At 43.7% G+C, this 17,276-nt stretch overlaps 1 protein-coding gene across 3 annotated transcripts in view; it reads left to right on the forward strand.

Moving 5' to 3' along the window:
* The first annotated feature begins 4,964 nt into the window (after positions 1 to 4,964).
* SLC9A7 (solute carrier family 9 member A7) overlaps positions 4,965 to 17,276 on the forward strand; it is a 148,884-nt gene continuing 136,572 nt past the window's right edge. For 2 of the 3 annotated variants that reach the window (XM_077888443.1, XM_077888444.1), the window contains exon 1: positions 4,971 to 5,337. In XM_077888443.1, coding sequence (XP_077744569.1) covers positions 5,013 to 5,337 — 325 coding nt within the window. In that variant the 5' untranslated portion in view covers positions 4,971 to 5,012. Of the gene's footprint in view, positions 5,338 to 17,276 lie in introns of all 3 variants that reach the window. The other variant, XM_077888445.1, reaches the window with a different exon arrangement.

The raw sequence follows: 17,276 nt of genomic DNA on the forward strand, positions 1-17,276 counted from the left end.
ATCCTGGACATTTTTAATATTATGTTATGGGGCCTTGTGTCTTATGTTCATATTCCTCCTATGGAATATTCCTCCTGTTTTTGTTTGAGCTTTAGTCAACATGGTTGGGTCTAGATCACAAGTTCTTTCACAAGTTCTGCCCTTTGTGGATCATGGCTCCAAAGTCAATTCAGTCTTCAAATATTTTGCAGTACTATTTTGATTTGTCCCACAAGTGTTTTATCCAATGGTTAGTTTCAGATCTGGGTGGTGATCTGTTTCTTAGTTCAGTTTTCACAGTCTTCAGTATGCTGTTTAGGATAAGATCCACTTGCAGGTTAGGGCGAACCTAGGAGCTCATAAACAAATCTATAGGGCTCTCCCAAGTTGTTCCCCTTCCAAAATCTCCCTGGGACTTTGCAGTTCCTTGGCGTTCCTCTTTTCAGTCCTTTGGCAAGAAATCTGAGTCTTTATTTACTTCTCTCTGGCATGTGCTTCCTGCAACTTCACCTATGTCTAAAGCCAAGCAGCAGGAGGACACAGAGAGAAAAAGGTCTATCAGTGGTCCCACTGTCTTGGGACCAAGGCTATTTCAAACCAGAGAGGAAGGTTCCCCCTTCTGTCAGCATCTTAGGTACTTGACAGCACTGCTCCCTCCATTGTCACCATTGACTCAGCTGCAATGGGGGAATTCCTATTGGCAAGGGTGTGAAAGAACGAAAAAAAGAAAAATTGCTGTACTTCCCTACTTTCCCTGAACATCAGTAGGTCTGTTTTCCGCTATTCCTGTGCTCTCTCTGTCCATGTCCTCTTCTGAGTTTGGGCTGCCTTGAGTTCAGTCCAGTGGCTACTGGAGGGGAAAGAAATGGTAAACTCACTGCCTTTTGTTTCAGTTCAAATTCTGGAGCTCTTCCTCAATTTACCTGGTCCAATTTATTTTCTAGAGTCCTCAAATAGCTGATCCACGTGTTATGTTCATTTTTAAAAAGATTTTATTTATTTATTCATGAGAGACACACAGAGAGGCAGAGACATAGGCAGAGGGAGAAGTAGGCTCCCCATGGGGAGCTCAATGTGGAACTCAATCCCAGGACCCCGGGATCACTACCTGAGCTGAAAGCAGACGCTCGACCACTGAGCCACCCAGGTGTCCCCTGTTCAGGTTTTACAGCTGCATTCAGTGGGAGAGAATGGGTTGAGTGGGATTATTTTGTATTAACTGGAATCGGAACCCTCGTGCTGTATACGTTAGTTTTCATATATAAGCATGTATAGATAATTGAGCATTTTCTTTGGTGTAGATTTGTGAATACTTGGGACAAATATTTTCATACTCTATCTGAGGCAATCACTTTATACTATAAATATTCTTCTGGTTATCTGTTGCTATGGAGGAAATCACACTTAAATTTAGAGCTTGAAATGACATAAATCATTGTATTGTTATCTCATAGACTCGGGCATTGATTAGGTTCAGCTAGGTGGTTCTTCCTTGAGAGTCTCTCATATACTTACAGTAAGATGGTGGCTGGATATAAAATAATTTGAAGGGATGCCTAGGTGGCTCAGCGGTTGGGTGTCTGCCTTTGGCTCAGGGCGTTATCCCAGAATGCCTGGATTGAGTCCCACATCGGGCTCCCTGCACGGAGCCTGCTTCTCCCTCTGCCTGTGTCTTTGCTTCTCTGTGTGTGTCTCATGAATAAATAAATAAAATCTTAAAATAAAATAATTTGAAGATTCACTCATTCAAGTGTGTGGTATTTGGGCTGGAAACACCAAAAAAGCTGTGGTTCCTGTGGCACTGTCCATCTCTGTTGCTATGTTGTCTCTCTGTGGTTTTGCCAGCATGGCAGCTTCAAGGTAGATAGATTTCTTTTTTTTTTTTTGATAGATTTCTTTTTAAAAGTTTTCCAGCTTTATTGAGATATAATTGACACATAACATTGTGTAAGTTTAAGGTGTACACTGTGTTGACTTGATGTACTTGTATGTTGCACTATGATTACCACCTTGGCGTTAGCTAATACCTCCATCATGTCACATAATTAGCATTTCTTTCTTTGTGGTGACAACATTTAAGATCTACTCTCTTAGCAACTTTCTTTTTTTTTAATTTTTTTTTATTTTTATTTATTTATGATAGTCACAGAGAGAGAGAGAGAGGCAGAGACACAGGCAGAGGAAGAAGCAGGCTCCATGCACCGGGAGCCCGACGTGGGATTCGATCCCGGGTCTCCAGGATCGCGCCCTGGGCCAAAGGCAGGCGCCAAACCGCTGCGCCACCCAGGGATCCCTCTCTTAGCAACTTTCAAATATATGGTATAGAATTGTCATCCATAATTACAACACTGTGCATTAAATCCCTAGAATGTATTCATCTTACAACTGTATGTTTGTATTCTTTGACCAACATTTCCCTATTTACCTCACCTCTCAGCTCCTGATAACCAACATTCTACTCTGTTTCTATAGATTCAGTTTTTTTAGATCCCACATATAAGTGAGGTCAAACAGTATGTCTTTCTCTGCCTGACTTATTTCACTGACTTATGGGATCTCAAGACTGATCCTTGATGCTGTTGCAAATGGCAAGATTTCCTTTTTTCTCATGGCTGAATATTCCATTGTGTGTGTATATAGCTATATCTACATATCTCAATATATCTATATATATATATCTCATTTTCTTTATCCATTTATCTGTTGACAGATACTTGAGTTATTTCCCTATCTTGGCTATTGTGAATAATGCTGCAATAAACGTGGGGATGAAGATATATCTTTGAGATCCTGTTTTCACTTTCTTTGGATAAATACCCAGAAGCAGAATTTCTAGATCATCTGGTAGTTCTATTTTTAATTTTCTGACAGACCTCCATACTGTTTACCAGAGTGCCTGTATCAATTTACATTCTAACCAACAGTGCATGAGGGTTCCCTTTTCTCCACCTGCTCGTTCACATTTGTTATCTCTTGTCTTTTTGATGATAGCCTTTCTAACAGGTGTGATGTGATATCTCACTGTGGTCTAGATTTTTTACATGGAAGCTCAGGGTTCCAAGCGGGTAGAGAGCAAGAGTGTGAGAATGAGTCAGGCAGAACTAGATTGTCTTTTACAACCTGGTTTCGCAAGTTGTGCAGTCTTTATTGCCACATTCTATTCTTTGAGGCAGTCACGAGGGTCGACTGAGGTTCAAGGGGCGGGAATGCAGATGCCACCTCTTGATGGGGCGTGGCACGTTCTGGAAGAGCATGGGGTTGTGGGCATTTTTTGAAAATGCAATCTGCCCTAAGTACTAAGAAGTCTGCAGAGAGAAGTTCTGTCCTCGACTTATAGAACCCAAGAGGGTGTAATATTAAATATTATGATCAATATGGCCAGTTTTCAGCAAATGTGGATTTTAGTGAGTCTCCAGAAATTAGATTGTCTTCCTGTTGCTGTACAACTTTCTCTGTGATTATACAGGTTTTTAGTATTTGCGATTTCATTAGGAACCTGCATGGAACTTCAAGATATATGGATTTTTGCAGGGGCTGGGTGACAGCCTGGACAAATATAGAACAATGCTAGCTAAAATCTTGATGAAGAGATTCATTCCCCTGCTTTAGAGAAGGTACTAAGCAGCTCCGCAGAGTGTTCACCTAGAGGAGAACCAGGAAGGCTGTAGTGCTCCAAATCTCTTTCTTACCTAATACTATCCCCTACCCTATTATTACTCTTTTTAGTTAAGCATTGATTTCTTCAATTAATTCTCTTAAAAATGCAAACTCCCCTGGGAGAGAAAACATGAACAGTTGGTAAGGATTTCAGAGCAGTTCAATAAACACTTAAGAGCACAGCGCTAGGCACTGGGAATTCAGTGATTAAGAATTCCATCGCTCTAGGGGCGCCTGGCTGGCTCAGTAGGTAGAGCATGCAACTCTTGATCTTGGGATTGTAGGTTCCAGCCCCACGTCAGGTGTAGAGATTACTTAAAAATTTAAAAATCTTTTTTAAAAAAGAGAGAATTCAAGCTCTTTTCTTCCGTGATGGATTGGAAATTCTAGTTCCTGAGGAATTGTTCCAAGAGGCTTTATTCTCCAGAGTCCACTTTCTGATTTTTTTTTCCAGAGGTGCCCCAAGAATCATCCAAAGACTCCCTGGGCTACCATAAGGTCATCATAAAAGGGCCACCAGGGTAATCACCCTCAGCCCCTGCTGCGCATCTAGCAGGAACAGCAAGAGTTCAGTTCCTTCTGGCTCAACCCTGTTCCCCAAGAGGGTTAGTTACACAGTCCAAAATAAGAAGTCGGTCTCTTCCCCAAATGGTGAAGGCGGTATTTTAACGCTTGCACCTTATTCCAATCCCTTATCAGTCCTCACTTTGGAACAGACTTAGAGCAGAGGTTTGAATGAAGCCTGGCGGAGTCTGGGAAGGCACTGTGAAAGCTGTGGAAAGGGAGGCGTAGGGCGAATCTTCGCTTCCCCCAGATCCACCCCCCCCCACCCTGGGTCCCCTCGCCCTTTACTGGGCTCCGGGCAGCCACACCCTGGCCAGAGGTGGAACACTTCGCGGTGGCCCCAGAGCGCGCGAATCCAAGCTGATGCTCCTGCCGGGCACCGGCGACCTCTGGCGTTGCGTTTAGGAAGCGCGGCGACGGCGCCGACTGCCCAGGACCGGCCCCGCGATCCCAGACGGCCTGGCCAGGTACGCCAGGACCCGGTAGGGAGCGCAGGGAGGCCGGCGGTCGACGGCCGCTCCCGGGAGCCGCAGGGGCCCAGCCGGGGCGGCTTCGGCGGCCCGGAGGGCGCCGGCAGCGCGCGGCGCGGCTGGGGGCCGAACAGGTGCGCGGGCGGGGGGCGGTGCTTGGGGATCCTGCGCACTGCGCGCGCCCCTCCCCCACGTGGCTCCCTGCGCAGCCCCGGCCCGGCGCGCGGGGGGAGGAGCTGCGGCGGTCGCGGCCACTCCGGCAGGTCGGCTGCGCCGCGGGAAGCCGCGGACGGCGCGGGCTGCTGGTCCCCGCGCGCAGGAGGCGCGGGCGGCCCTGGGGCCATGGAGCCTGGTGACGCGGCGCGCCTCGGCCCGGGACGGGCGGCCCGGGCGCTGCCACCGCGGCTGCTGCTGCTGCCGCTGCTGCCACTGCTGCTGGGTCGGGGGCTGCGCGCCGCGGCCTCGGCCTCCACTGGGGCGGCGGCCGACGACAGCAGCGCCATGGAGGAGCTCGCCACTGAGAAGGAGGCGGAGGAGAGCCACCGGCAAGACAGCGTGAGCCTGCTCACCTTCATCCTGCTGCTCACGCTCACCATCCTCACCATCTGGCTCTTCAAGCACCGCCGGGTGCGCTTTCTGCACGAGACCGGGCTGGCCATGATCTACGGTGAGCACCCCCTACCGTGCCCACCGCCCCGCCACCCCTCCGGCGGCCCGGCCGCGGCGCTGCCCCCACCCCGCCCCGCTCTGCGCTGCGCTCCCCCTTCACTTGCCGACGTGTTTCTTTTCCGTTTCCCGCTGCGACGGGGTTGGTTCCCAAGGTCAACTGTCTTGCTTTTTCTGGCTTTCTATTACCGTTAAAAAGAATCCCACCCCATTTCGACGTTTCTTAATCGGGGAACCAGGATAATGAAAGGCACCGAGGTGGCCCGGCTCTGTCTGCCAGGTTCTGTTTTGTGCCCCCCCCCCACGATCCCCGCATCGCCCTTCCTCACCCGCCACCCCACCCCCCACCCCAGTTCAGCTCAACAGGGTGTGTGTGCCTCTGCGAGAGGTGGGTGACTACCCTGGGGACCGCGTCACCCCAAGAGGCAGGCCACAGTGAGGTGGGGGCGAGGGCTGAGGGTTTCTGGGCTTGGGTAATGGGCGGCCTGGGGCCTGATGGATGCCACACATCCATGGTCAACCTGGGTGAGCACCCACTTCTGAGATCTCTGTTCCCGGGTCTCTTGTTAACAAAGTCGGAGCCGGATGTGCTGTGAAAGGCGAGCGGGGTCCAGGATCCAGAGTGGTGCACTGCCGTGGTCGGGCCTAGTCGGGCATGTGGGCACTCCTCCCACTCTTCTGTCCAGGTGGGACATTATACCTAATGACTTGAAGAGGACCTTTTGTGTTCTTCAGGTTTTAACATAGACATGACTTTGAAGATACGTTTAGAAGTGTATGAGAGAGGGAAAGTAGTGGTTTTAACTCTGGAGTCAGCCGTCTTTTGTTGTGAAGGGTGGGCTGATGTCACCATCCTCTTCTGGATTTAATGGCACAGGGTGTGTTACGTTCAGAGTGGTCAGCACAAATCTTCCATCATTGGATGGATATCTGTTAGCTGTAATCTGAATCATCCCTCTATCCCACCCCCTTGTGACTCCAAACTAGAACCAAGTATTCTCTTTTTGAATTGAATTCAGTGGAGTTAAGGCCCAAGTGGGCATCCTCACGTGAAATAGATAAGCCCACTTCATGACTGTTCCCATTTGGGAACATTATATATACTTCATTACTTTTACTGGAGGGATCCCTCCATTCAATTTCCATTCAGGGTTCCTGGACAAAGAATGGAAAGCAGACACCTTAATTTTTAATGTGAAAATTACCCTTGGTCGTGGGCGTTGCTTCTCAGGGCTCTGGATCAGTTGTTGACAGCCCAGGCTCATGGCCACCAGGGCCTAAACAGATATGTCATTGAAACAGAACCAGGTCTAAAACCGAGTTCGGTTATTGCAAGTTGGAGACGTGAACTCAAACTTTGGTCTCAATACCTGGCCACTCTTGAGCTCTGCGGTTTGTGTCAGTGGGTAACAAATCACTAATGCCAGGGCTGCAGGTAAGCCAGGAGGTGTACTGAGCAGATAGTGGAGTGGGGGAATTGAAGCATGTTGTCATTTCAGGTGGTTGACTCTGAGGGATAATGCAAATGAAAATTATCCTTCTGTGTCTATAGATAACCATAAAAATATCTTTATTTTCTAGCCTCAGGATCCAATTCACTAAAGCACAGTGTGAAATACTTCTAAAAGGTAGATTTGACAGGCTCATAAATACATGTTCAAGCACATGGAAAATGAGGATTTAAAAATATTTTTTTTCTGATGGAGAAAAAACTGTACTCCATGTTCTCAGGAGCTCAGTCATCTTTATCTTAAGGGTTACAAACAATAGTGGGATTTTCCTTTGCTGATATATACTTTTTAAACTCCTCTCCATCTTTTAGTCATTGGGGTCGTGTTGCAGTGTACCATTTTGTTTTGTGGTACCGAAATCTGGTTTAATTGCTGATTGTTCAGAACAGGCAACATCATCTTATAGCACTCTGTGTCATTTTGCTCTGTCTTTGGGTTTTAGTGTTACTTTGAAATATACTAAGAAATTTAGTTTGTCAGTATGTGATGTCCTATGTTCTGCCAAATATTAATATTTTAATGTGAATATTTTGCCTGTGAGAAAAGTTTTCTGTCTCATGGATATTTAGTCTTCTGTTTTAGTACACACACACCTTCCATCTGAATTCTAACATCATTTGATCAGCTAATTATTCATTATTTCCTGAAGGCTAGTGGGATAGGGATTCTGATTTTTAAAAATTCAGGATGAAAATATTCAAACGCTTAAGCAAACATAGTACAGATTTTCAGGACTTCTCTTTGTTAATAATAGTAAGAAACAGATTTCATTTCTTGATATCAGTAGAGGAAGTGAGTAATTGTCCTGTTGCCTCTGAGTAATAAAGGACAAAAAGACCTAAGGAAACATTTGTTGAGTATCTGCTGTGTGCTGGGTGCCCAATTTAATTTCTGAAGGTAAACAATTTAATTTTTAAATGTTGGTAAGCTTTTACGAGTGAAAGAGTTCAACTGCAAGTTTCAAAACTCTTTGAAATTTAAAAAATGTTAATTTCTGCCCCTTTAAAAATATATAAGTGGCATTTTAATTTGAAAGGGAAAGCTTTAATATTTATAACAAGTTATGATAAGTAACTATGTTTGCTGATATAAAATATCTCTGGAAGGATAGTCAATAGATTAGTAACATTGGTTTTTTTTTTTTTCGGGGGAGGAACTAGGTTGCTGTGACCTGAGGTGGGAGGGAAACATCACTGTATACTCTTTTGTGCTTTTCCATTTTTTACCTGTGGAAGCTGAATTACCTCTCAGTGCATCATTGCCCCCATTTGGAGGCATTTATGATGGCATTTTAAGATGCTCCTCAAATCATCTAGTTTGATACCCACTTCTCCCTGTTTTAAATTATATTACACTATCAGTTTTCTGTGACCTTTCAATTGTTGCTTATACCCATGGGACTTCTGGAGCCCTGTGCCTGGAATGGAGACAAAATGGGAAAGGGGAAAGAGATTTTCTTTTCTTGCACTCTCTCCAACTCATTATCCTCAAAGAAGAGTTGATTTTTTAAAAAAGATTTTATTTCTTTATTTGAGAGAGAGAGATAGTACAAGCAGGAATGGGGGGAAGAGTCAGAGGGAGAGGGAGAACTAGACTCCCCACTGAGCAGGGAGCCTGATGCGGGGGCTCCATTCAAGGACCCTGGGACCGTGGCCTGAGCCACCCAGGCGCCCCAAGAGTTAACACTTTTTAAAAAATATTTTATTTATTTATTCATGAGAGACAAAAGAGAGACACACACACACACACAGAATGAGAGAGGCAGAGACACAGGCAGAGGGAGAAGCAGGCTCCCTGAAGGGAGCCCGACGTGGGACTCAGGACTCGATTCTAGGACTCCAGGACCACACCCTGGGCCGAAGGCAGGCACTAAACCGCTGAGCCACCCAGGCATCCCCCAAGAGTTGATGTGTTATTGGGAGTGGTGTGCACTGATAGATCCCATCTTAAGCTCTTGCTCAGAGACAAAGGATCTGAGGACAGTAAAAGACACACTGTGCATGCTCAACCTTCAAATTGCAAGGGACAAGGGCACCAGAGTGGCTCAGCGGTTGAGCATCTGTCTTCAGCTCAGGTTGTGATACCCAGGTCCTGGGATCAAGTTCCACATCAGGCTCCCTCCAGGGAGCCTGTTTCTCCCTCTGCCTATGTCTCTGCCTATGTCTGTGTGTCTCTCATGAATGAATGAATGAATGAATAAATAAATAAATAAATAAATAAATAAATAAATAAGATCTTAAAACCAAAAAATAAATTGCAAGAGACAGGTATAAGCACACCTCCCTGACAGCAGACCCAGGTAGCTATCAGGGAAGGTGACCAGAGACCAGACTCTCGAGGGAAGTTGAAAGCAGCACCTCCAGGCCCTGTGATGCACACAGCAGTGGCCCAGGAGCTTACTGGCACCAGTCTAACCTGTTTTGTCAGAGCAGGGAGCTCCCAGCTGTCTGCCTCTGTACGTGACTACATGACTACGTGCCATCCGAAAGTTACTGGGCCCAGCAAATCTGTGCAGCAGAAATAGCAAGTGTCTGAGGCAGAGAAAGGTGGTATAAACATACTGTGTCAGTTAGCTGTGGTTCTCTCTCGTGTGTATGCTAGTTCCACTTCCCCCCATAATGTTTTTGTGACAACTGATAGAGGTCCAAAATATCTAACTTGGCCGTGTCAGCCTACCACCTGCCTCTCGCTTCCTCCACGCCTATCAACTTCCCAAGTCTATGTTGGTCAGCCCCTCCAGGTTCTGTGGGCCGTGGGCTGGTGGTTGCTTTATTGGAGCTGAATTGTCTAGCTCAGCCTGAGAGTGGGTTCCTAGGCAAAGCCTGCAAGGGGAAATATGACTCTTTGAAGTAGCATACAATTAGCATTTGAGCCTGTGTGTGAGTAAACATTTTGGAACCACCCTGTTCTTGGTTAATTGGGAGCCCTGGGTTTTTCTTTTAAGAGTCCCCCCACCCTTCAGCCCCAGTCTGGGGCAGCTCCATAGGGTCTCACTTTGGCCCCAGATCCCTTGGGTTCAGATGCTGGCTCTGTTATTTTTAAAGCTGTATACAACATTGGGTTAGCTCTCTGAGCCTTGGTTTCCTCTTTTCAAAAATGGAGACAGTGTCACTCACCTCATAGGATTACTGTATTATTGAGATGTTGTAAAGGTCAAGTGCAGTGCCTGACACTTAAACACTTGGTAAGTATTAGTTCTTATTCTCACTTTAGACTTTGTGATTCTTTGGCCAGCTTTTTTTTTTTTTAGGATTTTATTTATTTATTCATGAGAGACTCACAGAGAGAGGCAGAGACACAGGCAGAGGGAGAAGCAGGTTCCTTGTGGGAAACCTGATGTGGATTCGACCCCAGGACCACGGGATTACGCCCTGAGCAGCAAGCCGACACTCAACCACTGAGCCACCCAGGCGTCCCTGGCCAGCTTTGCCACTTGAGATTCATTCAGTAGAGACCTGCTGTAATTTAAAAATGCATCAGCATAAGTTAGTGGGGGAGAGGTGCATTTAATTTTTTTTGATGGGCTATTTGTTAATACCTAGAAACTATTTACAGTGTACCTACCCTGCTCTTTTGGCCAGCAGTCTCAATTCTTGGACCTTGTCCTTCAGAAATACTTGTGCTAGCATGTTACATAGATGGCAATATTTGTTGTAGCAGAAGCAAGTTGCAATACTCAAGAAGGGACTGGTTAAGTGACAGCACATTCCTGCTAAGGAATATTATGCAGCTGGCAAAAAAGACGTGTTGTGCAGCCATCCACACATACTGTTGTGAAGAAAAACAAGGCATGGGGCACCTGGGTGGCTCACTAGTAGAGCCTCTGCCTTCGGCTCAGGTCGTGATCCCAGGGTCCTCAGATTGAGTCCTGCATCAGGCTCCCCGCAGGGATCCTGCTTCTCCCTCTGCCTATGTGTCTGCCTCTCTCTGTGTGTCTCTCATGAATAAATAAATAAAAGCTTTAAAAAATACTTTATAAAGAAAAAACAAGGTTCACAACAATCTGTATAGTATCATCTCACTTATGCTTTAAGAATTATGCAATGTATGCACTCAAACATGTACACATATTTATATATGACCTGCACATGCAAACTTAGCAGTGGTTATCCTTTGGTAGTGGAGCCAGTTGTTGGGATAGAGGGAGGGGAGATGTTACTTTTCCCTTTGTACTCTTCTGAATGGCTTGAAATTTCCATGACACTGACACATTTCTTTTGCAATTGAAAAATTGTTTGAAAAGAAAGCTGACAATTTTTATGTAGCAAAAATTACATTAGAACTAGGGGAACATAGTTACATGGTTAGGTAGCATTTTCCTTCGATATTAAGGTATTCTTTTTAAAGGAATCTCTAGGCATAAAGAAAACTTAGTTTTTTAAAAGTGAGTAATGGACATAAAATGTATCTCAAAATTAGAAAGTGAGATTTCCTGAAATTGTTTCTTAGAACTCTCAAAAGGTAATCTTTTTGGAATGATGTGATTAGAAAATCACCATTTTACAACCCTCGATGACTTAGACCAGTATTTTCAATGAATTCCAAAGCTATAGGTGAGAGGTTGTTGGGGAACATGGTCCTTACATGGTGCCAAGGGGCACTCCACAGATTATTTGCCTATCACAAAGGAGAGAAGGTATCTTTATGGTGGAGAGGTCAGGCAGTCGCCATCCTGTATCTAAGTCATCAAATTTATCCTTGCTCCTTGTTGAACTATCTAGTAGTATGTGCCTCCTTATGTGATGCAGTTTTTACAGGAAATATAGGAGATAGAGAAGCAAGTTATCAAATACCGTGTGAAGACAATTAGACATATCCAAAATATGGGATAATCTACAAGAGCATTGTCCTGGTTTCAAGAAGTCTATGTCAAGGGAAACAAAAAGATAGGATAAATGTCTGTTATGGACTGTATTGTATCTCACCTTCTGAGACTCATGTGTTGAGGTCCTGATAATCCCTAATGTGATGCTATTTGGAAGTGGGGTTTGGGGAGGTAATTAGGTTCTAGGTGAGGTTATAAGAGTGGTACCTCTATGATGGGTTTAGTGCCCTTATAAGAAGATGAAGAGACCAAAGCTCCCAGTCTCTCTACCATGTGAGGATACAGGGAGAAGGCCGCCATCTACAAGCTAGGAAGAGGGCTCTAATCAGACACTGAATCTGCCAGCACCTTAATCTTGAACTTCCTGGCCTCCAGAACTGTGAGAAATAAATGTTGGTTGTTTAAACTACCTAGTCTATGGTATTTTGTTCTAGCAGCCTGAGCCAACTAAGACCATGTTCTTACAAGTTCATGGAGACCAAAGAGGCATAAGCAGTCATAGCACAGGAAACTTGATTGACTCCTGGTTCATGAAAATAAACTATAAAATGTTTTGGATATGGACTTGGTGCCAGATGACATTAGGGAGTGACTGTTATTTTTCTTAGGTGAGATAATTGGGGTTGTATAGGAGAATCCACATATTAATTGGCGTCTACAAGTATTTAGGGGTCAAGTATATGAGACCTAATGCGTGCAACTTACTTTCAAAAAGTTCAGTCAAAAAAATACACATACCACATATATCTGAGTGGTGGGTGAAAGGGTATGCGTTATATATATTCATCTTTCAACTTTTTTCTATGTTTTGAAATTTTCATTAAAATAGAAAATTGGGGAAGATGTTAACCTCCCTGCTAACCTGTTAGTTGTTAACCTTCCTTCCTGAAAGGATGAAGGCTATATACAACCTGTTACTCTCATTAAATTCTGACATTGAGTAATGCTGTTTGACATTACTCATTGACAGTTTATTTTTATTTTTTTTAAAGATTTTATTTTAATTTATTTATTCATGAGAGACACAGAGAGAGGCAGAGACATAGGTAGAGGGAGAAGCAGGATCCCTGCGGGGAGCCTGATGCAGGACTCAATCTGAGGACCCTGGGATCACGACCTGAGCCGAAGGCAGAGGCTCAACTACTGAGCCACCCAGGTGGCCCTTGACATTAGTTTATATGGGATTATGTTAGGCTTTCTTACTTTTAATTTTTTTATTTTATAAAAGATTTTATTTATTTGTTTGACACAGAGAGAGAGAGTCTGTGTGCACAAACGGGGGGAGCAGCAGAGGGAGCGGGAGAAGCAGGCCCCCTGCTGAGCAAGGAGCCACATGTGAGCCTCAATCACAGGACCCTGACCTGAGCCGAAGGCAGATGCTTAGCCAACTAGGCCATCCAGGCACCCCTGATATTTTTTTATTTTAAAAGCTCACATCTCTTTTGAAAAATTACCTCCGTTCCATTTGCAAGAGAATAGGTGTTAGGAGACTTTTCTCTTTTGGTTAAAGCATGTTACTTGGCTTTTAATCAGTGTGGATATTTGTGTTAGGGTAATGCTAGCCATTGGAACAGACCAACCCCAAATTTCAGTGGCCTAACATAAGAAAGGTTCATTTTTATTTCATGTAATGAGCCAGTGCAAGAGTCTGGCAGGTGGTTCTCCATGTAGTCATTCAGGGACCAGGTGCCTTCCATCCCGTGGCTTCCACATCCCTTAGGGCCTTGGAATCCTCTCTCTCCAACCAGTGAATAAGGAAAGGAAAAGAGATCACATGGGGAAGACTTTGTGCTAAGCCTGAAAGTATTGCACATCACTTTGTCCACTTCTGTTGGACAGAACCTCGTCATAAGGCCACATCTTACTGGAAGGGAAGCAGGGAATATAGTTTAGCTAGAGGAAGAGGAACAGGTTTGGAAAGCAGCTAGCCAATCTCTGATGCAGTGTTTGATGTGTACTTTGTCACACATAATCTAGGAAAGAGAAGTAGTAGGATTTGCATGTGGTTTTGTTGTTGGTGATAATAAACTAAATTTTTTAAGTAACCCATTTTGAAGGGAGTATTCATCTGGAGTTTATGAAATTATTTCAGTACATTACTGGGGAGATTATTAGAACTAGCAGGTATGGTCTCAGACTTAGAATGCTTTGGAGTGGGACACAGAAATTGATGTTTCAATACATTAGCAGAGTTTTTTTTGCAATATTTTATTTTATTTTATCTATTTTTTTTAGATCGAGTGAGCATGAGTTGGGGGAGGGAGAGACAGAGAACATGAGAAAGAATCTCAAGCAGACTCTGCACTGAGCATGGAGCCCAACATGGGGCCTGATCTCCCAACTCTGAGATCAGGACCTGGGCCAAATCAAGAGTCAGATGCTTAACCAACTGGTGCCCCTAGTAGGGTTTTTTTTTGTTGTTGTTTTTTAAGTTGTAATTTGAAACTCACTGCTGTAGAAGATTTGTTTTCACCCTTTAAATACATTCACTATGTTGCTTGTAATTAAACAATAGTAGAAAAATAGCAACTGTTTTTGGAGTACCTGCTATGATAGCCAGGCACTATGTTAAGTATTTTGCACACTTAAAGCCATTTAACCTTCACATCAAATGTATGAAGACTCTATTGTTGCTCTCATTTTGCCAAATGAAGAAATTGAACATTAGATCTACTACTACATTTGTTTAGGGCCATGTATTTGAGAGTGGTAAGTGGGAGTCTATTAAAGGACGAGATCAGTATGGTTCAGGATGTGTTTGGCCAGGATAGAGCCAAAGTTGAATCCTGCCCTGATGACCCGGTTCCTAAGGGTCTCTGAGGGAAATCTCTGCCCAGAGTATAAAATAAAAGTGTCCCTTTTTATTCTTAGTTAGGGCTTTGGTTCCAAACTCCAATGTACTACTGCAAGGAATGAGGCTGGCCAATTTGGAAGACTGGATTTTCCTATGCTAAATTGGCCTTGGGCCCTTGGATCCGAGTGGAGCCAAAATGCCTGTTTGTTTTCATCCAAAGGTGCTATGAACGATTGTTTGGGCCTCCCCTAATTCATATATTGAAATCCTGACACCTAGTGTGATAGTATTGGGAGCTATGGCTTTTGGGAGGTAATTAGGTCATGAAAATGGAGCCCTCATGAATGAGATTCATACCCTTATAGAAGAGACCCCAGAGAGCTCTCTCCCCACCACACGAGTATACAATGAGAAGTCGGCAGTCTGCAGCCCAGAAGGAGACGCTCACCAGAACCTGACCATTTTATGACCCTGATCTTGGACTTATAGCTTCCAAAACTGTGAGAAAAATAAATTTCTGTGGTGTCTAAGTCACCCAGTCTATGGTACTTTGTCAGAGCTGCCCTGACCAAAACAATATGGCAGAAAGCTACCAGTTGTTATAGAGGAAAACCCAGAAAAATCATCAAAGGATGTTTAGAGTGGCTGTGCCAGGCCTTCTTGGTGGGAGCAGGTGCTTAAAAGGTTTCTGATCTCAAGATGTCACTATCACAGAGGTGGAGAGGCAGAGCCTGGTCTGTCGAGCTTCCAGGTCTCCTTCCTCTTACTATGCTAGTTCTCCCAGGCGTATCATAGTCTCCTGGAGAGCTCTTCCCAAGTACATTAGAACATAAGCCTGAATGACAGTGTAGGCAGGCATACATGTCTTTTGTTTACTGCTGTCTCTTCTGTCCCTAGAATAGTGCCAGACACATAGTAGGTGCCATGGAAATATTTGCTTAATGAATTCTATTTTGTCTAACAAAAATAAGGTGCTATTAACGCTGCTTAGCATTAAAGGTCCTTCCTTCAGGTTCTCATGCCTCAGATTCACACTGGCAGTGAAGTTTCTGAGAAGGAGAACTGTGTGTGAAAACATCTGCCTGAATCACAGCAAGCTGTTGCAGGAAGGAGAACAAGGGGATAGGTGAGTATATTTTCGCAAAAATTGTGTACTTAGCTGATAAGCTACATGGTGGTTTCTAAATTCTTTTTTATTTTATTTTTTTTAATTTTTATTTATTTACTTATGATAGTCACAGAGAGAGAGAGAGAGGCAGAGACACAGGCAGAGGGAGAAGCAGGCTCCATGCACCGGGAGCCTGATATGGGATTCGATCCCGGGTCTCCAGGATCGCGCCCTGGGCCAAAGGCAGGCGCCAAACCGCTGCGCCACCCAGGGATCCCTAAATTCTTTTTTATTGTGGTAAAATAAATATAGCAAAATTTGCCATTTTAAAAATCATTTTTAACTGTACAATTCACTAGCATTAATGGCACTAGTAAAACTGTGTGGCCAATCATACCAGTATTTCCAAAAAATTTTTGTTACCTCAAACAGAAACTCTGTACCTATTACACAATAATGTCACATTCCTTCCTCTCCCCACTGCCCAATATCCTCTAATCTAGTTTTTGTCTCTACGAATTTGCCTATCTTAGATATTTCATGTAAGTGTATTCATACACTTCTAGTCCTAACTTATTTGTATCTGACTTATTTCGCTCGGCACAGTATTTTCAAGGTTCATCCGTGTTGTTGCATATATATGAATTTCATTCCTTTCTAAGGCTGAATAATGTTCTACTCTGCATTTGTTTCCTCATTTATCAGTTCCTGGACACTTGAGTGGTTTTACACCTTTTGGCTATTATGAATATTGCTGCCATGACATGCAAGTATCTCTTTGGGTCCCTGTTTTCAGTTCTTCTGAGTATATACCTGGGAGTAGAATTGCTGGGTCATATGGTACTTCTGTGTATGACTTTTCTCAGAACTGCCTGTTTTCCACAGCAGCTTCAGTATTGTGCATTCCCACCGAAGTACACAAGAGGTCTAATCTCTCCACATCTTCTCCAATACTTGTTATTTTCTGTTGTTGTTGGATTTTTTTTTGTAGGCATCCTAGTACTTGTGAAGTGGTAGCTCATGGTTTTAATTTTCATTTTCCTAATGAATAATGATGTGGAGCATCTTTTCATGTGTTTATTGGCTGTTTGTACATCTTCTTTGGAGAAATGTTCATTCAACTCCTCTGCCCATTTTTAAATTAGGGTGTTTATTTTTGTCATTATTGAGTTGTAGGAGTTCTTTATATATTCTGGATATTAATCTCTTATGAGATGCATGAGTTGTAAATACTTTATCCTAGTTCATGTCGCCTTTTTACTCTATGATAGTATCCTTTGATGCATAAAAGGCTTTAATGTTGATGACGTTCACTTTTTTTCTTTTGTTGTCTATGCCTTCAGTGTCATACTCAAGAAGTCTTTGCCAAATCCAATGCCATGAAGCTTTCTCTATATGTTTTATTTGAAGAGTTTCATAGTTTTAGCTCTTAAATTGAGGTTTTTGGTCTATATTGAGTTAATTTTTATATATGGTATCAGGTAATGGTCCAAATTAATTTTTTTTTGTATATGGATGTTCAGTTATGCCATTACCATTTGTTGAAGAAACTGTCCCTTCCTCATTGAATGGTTTTGGCACCCTTGTCAAAAAACAGTAGACCATAGATGTGAAGGCATATTTCTAGGCTCTCAATTCTATTCAATTGGTCCAATTGGTCCAATTCATATTGGTCTATATGTCTGTCCTTATGCCAGTCTCA

This window comes from Canis aureus, chromosome X, assembly GCF_053574225.1.
Source record: "Canis aureus isolate CA01 chromosome X, VMU_Caureus_v.1.0, whole genome shotgun sequence".
In the NCBI taxonomy this organism is placed as follows: Eukaryota; Metazoa; Chordata; class Mammalia; order Carnivora; family Canidae; genus Canis; species Canis aureus.